Source organism: Mus caroli, chromosome 7, assembly GCF_900094665.2.
Source record: "Mus caroli chromosome 7, CAROLI_EIJ_v1.1, whole genome shotgun sequence".
NCBI classification, from domain to species: Eukaryota; Metazoa; Chordata; class Mammalia; order Rodentia; family Muridae; genus Mus; species Mus caroli.
Window position 1 is genome coordinate 15,734,964 of NC_034576.1, and position 10,245 is coordinate 15,745,208.

The window sequence follows — 10,245 nt, forward strand, 5'->3', positions numbered from 1 at the left end:
TCATATGAATAAAAGAAATAAAACAAATTAAAAAAAGAAAAGAAAAAAAGAAAGCCAAATCCGGGAACCAGGCTTCTTTGGGGCCGCCATCTTCCATCCCCTCCCTACCTTACACCTCTCCTGTCACCTGCACCAGGACAAATGAACAAACAGCTGACCAATTATGCTTCTAAGAAGAAGCAGAGGCTGCCAGCTTGAGCCTCCACCAAGATTCCCCAGTGTGACCCTGGAGACCTGCACAGCTAGAAGTCACGTGAACCAGAGCCTTAGGGACTGGGTAGAGCTTGAGGTCTGGATGTTAATCAGAGAGATGCATGAGCTGTAAAAATTAAAAATAAATAAAACCACAATAGTTTTGCAGAGAATGCTGGGGAGTTGGGACAGTTGCCCTCTCCTGTGTCACAGGCAGTAGGAGGAATGGGTAAGCAGTTTTGGAGGAGGAGAGCAATCTGAGGGGCCCAGGTGGTCAGGACCCACTTCCTGATCTAGTGGTTGTTCCCAGGTGCAAAAAGGGGAGAGAAATGCAGAACTTCAGAAATAGGGCAAATGGCAGCCATTCAGGCTATGGAGACCCAATAAAGTCAAAATGCTGGGACTAAAGTTGAGTTTGGGAGGAAGGCAGAAGAAGATGAAATCCATTCATGACTTTTCTTAATATTGGAGGATCTTCGACCATTATTTATAACATAAGAATTTTTGAATGCATTATTTAAAAAAAAAATAAACCTTAAAGAATGAATGGGTTTAGAGACAGGTGGGGTGGGGGAGGGAAAAGAAGAAGGGACAGACCTCCAGCAAGAAGAGTTGACACAGATCACAGATCATAGCCTTGGGCAGATTCCCTGCACACAGCCCATGTGACTCTGGGAGATGTCCCTGGGGTAAGGACAGGAGAAATAAGAGGGAAGGCTCCACAGGGCAGACACCAGGACAGCACACATGGGAGCAGAGACCATGGAGTCCCCTTCTCTGTTTCTCTGCAAAGGGCTCCTGCTCACAGGTGAGGCCAGCCCTGGAGAGGTGTGAGGAGGATGCTCTGACAGGAAGGGACCCTGGGAGGACACTCTGCTTCAGGCTGAGAGGAGAGGACACGGAGGGACCCAGGCTGCTCAGGTGGATGCTCTCAGGGAGCAAGGAGTGCTCAGAGGGGAGGCAAAGCCAGATCCCTCTTTATTTAAAGTTACCAGTGCCAACAGGACACATGGCTGTGCCCTGACTGTTGGAGTCCTCACAGGAGTGGCCATCATAATGGGGGTTTGCTCTCCACCAGAGATTTCCCAGGGCACAGCACACAGAGGACCACAAATGCCCTGGGTCAGATCCAGGCTCCAGTGTTCGTGCTCATCAGGGACTCTGGAATGGGGGTCAGGGCCTTGATGCTGAGCTGTGAGGTTTGCTTGGGAGGGAGTGCAGGGGACAGGGCTGTGCTGGGGCTTTTGACACAGAAAAGACAGGCAATGGGGGTGGAGAGAGAGTGGAGAAGGGCCTGGGACTCTACAGAGGACATGGCAGTCTCCTCCCTCTGAGGAGGAAGAGCTGGCAGCAGGGCACAGAGGAAATGTTGGGACAAAAGAGGAGGTGGCCCTGGAGAGATTCTCTTGATGGGAAGAGAGAAGTGAGCTGCAATCCAGGACTCAGACAAGGCTCTCTTTGAGGCTGCAGGGTTTATGCAGTGTGAGAGAGGATGGGTGTGTGTGGTTGGGAAGGNGAAAGCAGGAAAGCGGGATTGATTCTCNCTGTGGGGANGTGAGGAATCCGCNGGGAAGCTGCGGAGGAAGGGTGCCTTAGTGCCTTCAGTGGGTGAGCAGGGGGTGCCTTAACCTGTGAAGATGGAGGTTGCATGTTCCTAGGTGCCTGCCACTCTCAGGAATCAGGACACCTAGGAAGGACACTGTCTTAGGAACTGAGACAGGCTGTTCCTCTCTTCATACAGCTTCAGGGAACCCAGAATCTACTGGAAGGGCAGCTTGGGAGATAGGGAGTTAGCTACCTGCTGACAACTCCCACCACCACACACACCACACACACATGCTCACGCACACACATACACACACACACACACACACACACTGTAAGCCCCTAGACACCCCCAGCCCTGCAATTCATTCATTCATTCATTCATTCATTCTTCCACAGAAGTCTGAGCCTTTCTCAGGACATGGCCTTCCTAAAGCTCTTTCCCTAGGCCCTGTCCGCATGGACTGGAAGACGAGGCATGAGAGCTTTTAGAAAACACAGCAAGGGGTTGATTGCAAACACAGGGAACAGAACAACAGCATTTGGTAGTGATGACCCAGGGTCTCTGGAGAAGGCCAAGGAAGGCATCCCCAAGCTCAGTGTATATTTGCAGAGTGAGTGGGGAGCCACGCAGGGAGGAGAGAGAGCCATGCAAAGGGCACTCCAACTCTAGGGGACTGGGGAATATAGATGATGCAGTTCCCCTGCACTGAGCAAGAGAGGCACACCCTCACCCCACACCTCAGCTAAGAGATGAACACACCTACCTGCTCAGGACTTGGGGGTCATCTCACCAAACACTAAGGTCCCGATATTGACGGGATTTTCTCTCCTAGCCTTCCTCTTAACCTGCTGGAATGCACCCGCCACTGCCGAGCTCACTATTGAATTACTGCCACCCATGGTTGCCGAAGGTGGAAACTCCGTTCTGTTTGTGCATGAAATGCCACTGAACGTCCAGGCGTTTTACTGGTACAAACAGAGAGATTCGACAAAGAGCTACGAAGTCGCACGGTACTTAACACCCACGAACCAAAGTTCGAAGATGCCTCAGCACAGTGATAGGAAAACCGTATTCTACAGTGGATCCCTGCTGATCAGAAACGTCACCAAGGCTGACAGTGGAGTCTATACCTTACTGACATTTAACACGGAAATGGAAAGCGAATTAACACATGTGCATCTGGAAGTGCACGGTAAGTGGTTGCATGGCCTCTGGGTGCTAGGGCGGGGGTGGGGAGTGCGCTCGTTTTATTTATAGGACCATCAGGCATTGGCTATGCCCATCTCCTGCGTGTGTCTCCTCGCTGGCATTTGAGCATTTAGTGCAGGACATACACCGAGGAGGAAAACCTACAATAGGTCAGAGTTCTTTCCCTGACTCCACCCCCCAGAGAAGAGGGCGCACTCTGTAACAGTCTGAGTGTTGGGGCTTCCCCGTGAACTCTCGGGATTCCGGCAATGTCTGGTTAAGGAATTCATGGGGTCCTCACAGTAAGGTGGCCACAAAGAAGTCCTGACTCCAGATCTCTGCACGAGCATCTAGTCCAGGGGACCCTGGGGACCTTCACGTCCTGTGAGAGATGACACGGATCAAGGCTTTATTGCTTATTTGTCTCATAGCAGGTGGAAACAGCCTCTGGAGGACCACTGTCAGACTAGGTCACTCTGGCACAGCTTTCTCCTGAGTCTCAGCATGCAGAGCCCAGATGGACAGGTGCCCATGCTGTGAGCCAACTGTTCTGAGGGTCTCATGAGGATACAGGTCCTCCTGGCAACTGCTTGTCCTCAGGGGTCCAGCCCAGTCAACTCTCCCTCGTAGGCTGAGTAATAGACTCTGACATTTTGAGCAGCTCCAATCTCTAATGAGTCCTTGTTTACATTTAAGATCACTTTATAGACATGGTAATGATCATTTATCATGTGTCATCATCGTTGTCATCATCATTATAATAATAATTATTATTATTTTATATATTTTATAATATCAATAACAATTGCTATTGTTTGGTTTTTCAAGACAGAATTTCTCTATGTAGCCCTAGCTATCCCAAAACTCACTCTATAGACCAGGCTGGCCTGGAACTCACGGAGAGCCACCTGCCTCTGTCTCTCTGCATCCCCTCTGCCTCTGCCTCTGGTGCTGGGATTAAAGGCATGTGCCACCACTGCCCAGCCAAGTGCTCTATTATATAAAAACAGAAACACAGGAAACACAGTGGCTAAATTAGGGCAACATAGACCAAGGGTGGCAGATCTGAAGCAGTACATATCTGTCTACAGCCTTGATCCCAACTTCTCCACCCTGGAGGCCATTCTAGGTGTCTGTGGACCAGAGAGGGCTGGTTGAGATCTGAGGGTGAGCCACCATCATTCAGTCCCTCCTCTGTTCCTTCACAGAGCCCGTGGCACAGCCTACCCTCCAAGCAGACAGCACCACAGTGACGGAAGCTGGTTCTGTGACCCTCACGTGCTTCTCAGAAGACCCTGGACTCTCCATCCGCTGGCTCTTCAATCACCAGGGCCTGTATTTCAGTGACAGGATGACTCTGTCCCAGAAAAACAGCAGACTTACCATAGACCCAGCCAAGAGGGAGGATGCTGGGGAGTACCAGTGCGAGGTCTCCAACGGCTACAGCTCTAAGATGAGTCTCGCGCTCCAAATGTCTGTGGCTAGTGAGTGACCTGTCATCCCAGGGTAAAACTCCAGTCAGCAGGAGCATGAGTTTGAACCAGCCAGGGTTACAAAGAGAGACCGAGTCTCAAAAACAATCAACACAGTAAGCAAAACTACAAAGGGATTATAACTTAGGTTCTGAGTTGAATATGGCCAGTCCTCCAGATCCATGGAGAGCTGATTCCAGGAGTCCCCAAATTTCTGGATGTTTTGAGTCCCTTGTTGAAAACAGTGTAGTGTTTGCATAGAGACAGACACATTCTCCTCTCATGTGCCCCAGTCATGCCTCACACCGTTGCCGCCCAGACACCTCTCCAGACCATTTCTAAGCGTATTCCATTTCCTACAACCCTGATAGCTGTCAGCCTGCTTCTGCCTCTGTGTACACGGCATTTGTCTTTGTTGTTGTTGTTGTTGTTGTTGTTAGCATCATACGAATCATGATTCTGTTCTCTCAAGCCACCTGGCTGGTGGCATCCCACTGGTTAAATATACATTAAAGGACATTCTTGTCTACTGTCAACCACCAGATGATAGTCTATTTGATTTTTTTATATAATTTTATTTTTATTTTACGTTCATTGGTGTTTCGCTTGTGTGTGTGTGTCTCTGTGTGTGTGTGTGTGTGAGTGTGTGTGTGTGTGTGTGTGTGTGTGTGAAGGTGTCAGAAGCTCTGGAGCTGGAGTTACAGACAGGTGTCAGCTGCCTTGAGATGAGGGTGATGAAAATTAAGCCCCGGTACTCTGGAAGTGCAGCCAGATATCTGCTTAACTGCTGAGACTTCTCTCTAGTCCCTGCCTATTTGATTTTTAGTCTTAAATTTATCTGCATCTCCCTGGAACTCACAAGGATAGAGCCGCACAGATATCAAAGGACATGAGATGTGTCCTTTCAGTCTTGGGGTTAGCTTTGCTAAGAGGAAGAGGACTGAAGAGGTGGTGGCCTGAGTAAAGCTGTCCCTGTCAACAGCACCATACTATGTCGGCTTGGGACACAATAAGTGGAAAGTGATTGCTACTTCCCCTTTGTTGCTTGAGAGGGTGAGGACCCATCGCCCTGCCACATGAGGCATGAGGAGTAACTCACCAGCCCTGCTGAAGAGGAGGTTCCAACGTGCGGGGTTGTACACCCGATATCTCCCCATGCTTCCTCACCGTGTAACATGGCTGACAAGCACTTACTGTAGTGGGGTCTGTGCCCCATCCAAGGGAGAAGGGTACAATGGAGCTTGGGGATGTTCTGCTCTGCAAGCATATCAACCGAGTTTGAGTGTGGACACTGTAAGCTGAACCCATCCTCTCCATACCCAGCTTCTCTCAGAACACTTAGCCAAAGTTAAGACAGTATGTCTACCAACAGTGTGTCCCTTAGCTGACCAGGTCCTGTCAGGTTCCTTTCGGAGTTAATCTTACAGGCTCCATGGACGATCTGTCCGGAAAACTCAGGACATGTGTTTGTCCGTGCATGGTGATGCTGGGCATGCATCAACTTGGACACTTAGCGGGAAGGCCGTGTTAGCTGTCGAAGCATCAATCAGAGTTCAGGAGACCACAGACACTGCCCAGCTTATGTGGGAAGCACAGTGTAGCGTCTTTATCATTAGCTATATCATATGTTACACCTCTGATTACAAAATATAGGGTTCATGTAAGATACCAATCTATAATGTCTGCTTTTTTCTTACTGGACAAAGGGCAGGGTATTATATGCTATCAACTGAGCCTTTTCCTGAAAGATAATTGCAAAAACCGTAACGCCTGGCTAGGGAAAGACCTGTTGGAGTGTGATGGCAACCTTCGGCCAAAACTCTGCAAACACCCTCTTGTTCACAAGGGATGGCTGGCAAACACCTTCTCCTGCCCTGACCTCAGTTCAGCAAATCTCCTTCCATTTCCCATTATCTTTTTACATCATACCTGGCTAATTTTTTTTTCTAGACACAGTGTCTTGTGTATCCCAGGGTAGCCTCAAACTTCCCATGTAGCCACGGATGACCTGGGACAGACTGTGGCTTCATGCTAGATCCACCTGTCTCTGCATGAACCACCATGCAGATTAATTTTTTAATTACATGTGTGCAGAGATATATGCATGTGAATGTCAAAGACTAAAGGTGTTGGATCCCATCCCACCCACCTCAGTGACTGACTGGACATGGAACTTGGGTCCTTTTAACCCCTGTGTCATCTCTGCCAGCCATTTCTCCAGCCTCTCTTTTTTGGTTTCTTTCTTCTTGTTTGTTTGTTAAGATTTATTTATTATATGTAAGTACATTGTACCTGTCTTCAGACACCCCAGAAGAGAGCATCAGATCTCATTACGGATGGTTGTGAGCCACCATGTGGTTGCTGGGATTTGAACTCAGGACCTTCAGAAGAGCAGTCGGTGTTCTTACACACTGAGCCATCTCACCAGCCCTGTTTGTTTGTTTTGTAAGACAGAGTTTCTCAGCCAGGCATGGTGGCACATGCCTTTAATCCCAGCACTCGGGAGGCAGAGGCAGGCGGATTTCTGAGTTCAAGGCCAGCCTGGTTTGGCTATCCTGGAATTAACTATGTAGAACAGGCTGGCTTCGAACCCAGAGAGATGTGCCTGCTTCTGCCTTCCAAATCCTGGAATTAAAGGTATGCACCACCACCAGGCTCCTTTTGGGTTCTTGATCTGAGGTCTCATGTAGCTCAAACTTCATAAGTAGCAAAGGATGACTTTGAACTCCCAATCCTTCCACATGCAAGGATTAAAAGCACTCACAATCACACCTATTTTTGTCAGGGAGATTATGTGTGTGTGCGTGTGTGTGTGTGTGTGCATGTGTATCCATAAACAAAATGTTAAACCAGGAGTTTCAGTGAATGGCTGTAATCCTGACATTTGGGAGGCTGAAGCAGGAGGATCAATGCAAGTTAGAGGCTAGTCTGGTCACATAGTGAGTATCAACATGGCAAGATCCCATGCCAAAAAGAATCAATCTCTCTCTCTCTCTCTCTCTCTCTCTCTCACACACACACACACACACACACAACAATCGATCAATCAATCAATAACATTTTAAGATGTTTCAAAACAAAATTTAAAAAAATAAAAAAATTTAAATTTTAAAAAATTAAATTAAATTTAGGTTCTGCATAGGAGAGGAAACACTCAGTGTTTGTCTCTCTAAATTTGGCTTTCCTCTTTCTTCACAGTCTATTTATATCACATTTTCATAGTCAGTCATCCCCTAAGGGACATCAGGCTTGTTCCAGTTTCTAGACAATGGGAATATTGCAGCGACAAACACAAATGTGAAGGTGAAATATGATAAGGCAGGAAGGATCACTGCCCGTACTGTCTGTTTACCAAGCATGACTTCACTTGCTACCTGGAAAGCGTCTGTGCCCTTAACAACCCGCTGACTTCCCAAGGGACTTCTGTAAAACCTCACCCGTGCCACCTTGTGGCTTTGGAGTATAACATGAGAATACAAAATGGTCTGGGGGTGGAAACCTTTCAGGAGCCATCATGGCTTTGGTCCACCAGTGACACCGCTTCTCATCCACTCTTGTTGGTGTTGGAGTGGCTTTTTCCAGAAAGATTCCCACAACATTTCTGGAGGCCCTAACAGGATATCCTTCACCATGACCCCAGTTGATCAAGAATGACTGCCTCTTCAGGGCCTCTCAGACAACCAAAGGTCTCTGGAGCCAGGAGGAACGCATACCCACATACCCGATGGGATTCCAGGATCCCTTTCTAGGGGCCAAAATGACTATGACACCCAGGATCAGAGTCTCTGAGTCCAGATCAGGCAAGGGCACGCCCCCTCCCAGAGGAGACAGGCAGGAAGAGCCAGTGCAGCCTGGCTCTTCACCCCACAGAGGATTGCATCCAAAGCCCCGATGAGGACCAAGGTGGTACTGGTATTGATCTCTGGAGAAACAGACAGACTGGGAATTTAAAACGGGAGTCTATAACTTCTGAATGAATGAATGGTGGATGAATGTGAGCACACTTGCCATTCTCCACACACCTGCAGCTACAGAATCTGATTCCATTAGTAGGAGCAGAGGTGACCGAGCATGGTTAAATCACGGTGTGGCAAAGCAGGCACCTTCTACCCCACTCTATGCACTACAAGGAGTGGAACATATAACCTCCCCCAGCTCCTGGCTACAGAACTCTTGTCACAAGGTCTGCACAGTCCTAATACAAACCCACACAGTCGTGCAAAGATTGTTAAGCCTGAAGACACCAAGGAAGCACCCACACTGGCATCCCCAGGGGATGGAACTTTTCACATGATGCTGCCTCCCTAGTGTTCCAACTGTCAGCATCACAGGGAACCAAGATGGCTGCAAGACCATCTCATCCCATCCTCCAAAAGCAGTGAGCTACGCAACGCTCATCAGCCTCAGCCACAGCCCAGCCCTGCCAACCTCTGCCGGATGCATTCCAGATACAAGCCCATTCCAGTGTGTTCTCTAAGGGAATATCGGGCCTTTCCTCCATCCACAGTGGCAGCTATGTTATTCAGCCACACACTTACCAGAAGAGGAGGGAGAGCCCCTTCATGATTGTGTAGAAGTTGTAGAAGAGATTGTCTCCTCACACCCAACAAAGTTCAGCTCCCCAGCTCAGATGTGGAACCTTTTACTGGTCAGAGCTGAAACCTATGAAAGGGGACTGCTTACCTCAGGGAACAAAGAAGCTAAACCCAGAGTCCAAACCCTCCATTTCCTAGGAGCTGTGTGGGCCCCCTGGCTATGGAAGTGATACACTGCCAGGCTCACACCAAGAGCCAAGGTAGTCCAAGAAGACACAGCTCCAAAGTCCTATCCCAGCTGGGCGGTGGTGGGGCACGCCTTAAATCCCAGCACTCGGGAGGCAGAGGCAGGCGGATTTCTGAGTTCGAGGCCAGCCTGGTCTACAAAGTGAGTTCCAGAACATCCAGGGCTGCACAGAGAAACCCTGTCTCAAAATACAAAAGACAAAACAAAACAAAAAAACCAAAGTCCTATCCCATTATCCAGAACTCCCCTCACAATAGGCCAGAAACAAAAGAATGACAAACACAACTGATATGGGCCAGGGAGCTGGTTCAGTGAGTAAAGTCCACACTGTCAGGCCTGATGACCTGAGTTTGATTCCCTAGACCAACTGTGTTGGCTTACAGATAATTCTGTTAGACTCTTCCCAGGGACCTAGCAACAGTTACGTCATCACCGGCCAGTTAAGTCATCACCTGCCGCCATTACTACCTACGCCGCTGCCGCCACCAGGTGCAGGTGACTTGGCAGCGTATTAGAGGACTGCTCACTACCCCAGTCCCTCTTCTCTTCTCTCTCTCCCTCTCTCTACTCCCCCCCATTCTCTCTCTCGGTCCCCACACATTCCCAGCCGACCTCTCTGTCTTTCTTTCTGCCCTCCTTTGTCCCCCTTCTCTACCTCTTCTCAGGGTCCTCACTCCCCTCCCTTCCCTACAATAGCCATCCCTCACACCAGGTCTGCCTCACGGTGTGATTTCTCAGGGGTGCCTTGGCATGGCCTTCCAGGTACCCCGTGACCCTTGCCACCGCTGTGTTATATTTCATATAACAGGCTGAAGGAAGGTTTTGTTCCGGCCTACTCATGGACACTGTGGCATGTTCACGTACCCACACATACAATAAATAAATAATTCACAAGTTTAAATTTAAAAGAACTGATAGGGCTAGTGAGATGGCTCAGTGGTTAAGAGTGCCGACTGCTCTTCCGAAGGTCCCGAGTTCAAATCCCAGCAACCACATGGTGGCTCACAACCATCCCTAACGAAATCTGATGCCCTCTTCTGGTGTGTCTGAAGACAGCTACAG

General features: G+C 49.0%; 1 protein-coding gene across 1 annotated transcript; it reads left to right on the top strand.

The window, feature by feature from the left end:
* The first annotated feature begins 933 nt into the window (after nt 1-933).
* LOC110297190 (carcinoembryonic antigen-related cell adhesion molecule 15-like) lies at nt 934-4,425 on the top strand. Its single transcript, XM_021165930.1, has 3 exons — nt 934-1,000; nt 2,574-2,933; nt 4,138-4,425. The coding sequence occupies exons 1-3, from the start codon at nt 940-942 to the stop codon at nt 4,419-4,421; spliced, it is 705 nt and encodes a 234-aa protein (XP_021021589.1). The 5' UTR covers nt 934-939; the 3' UTR covers nt 4,422-4,425.
* The last annotated feature ends 5,820 nt before the right edge of the window (nt 4,426-10,245 follow it).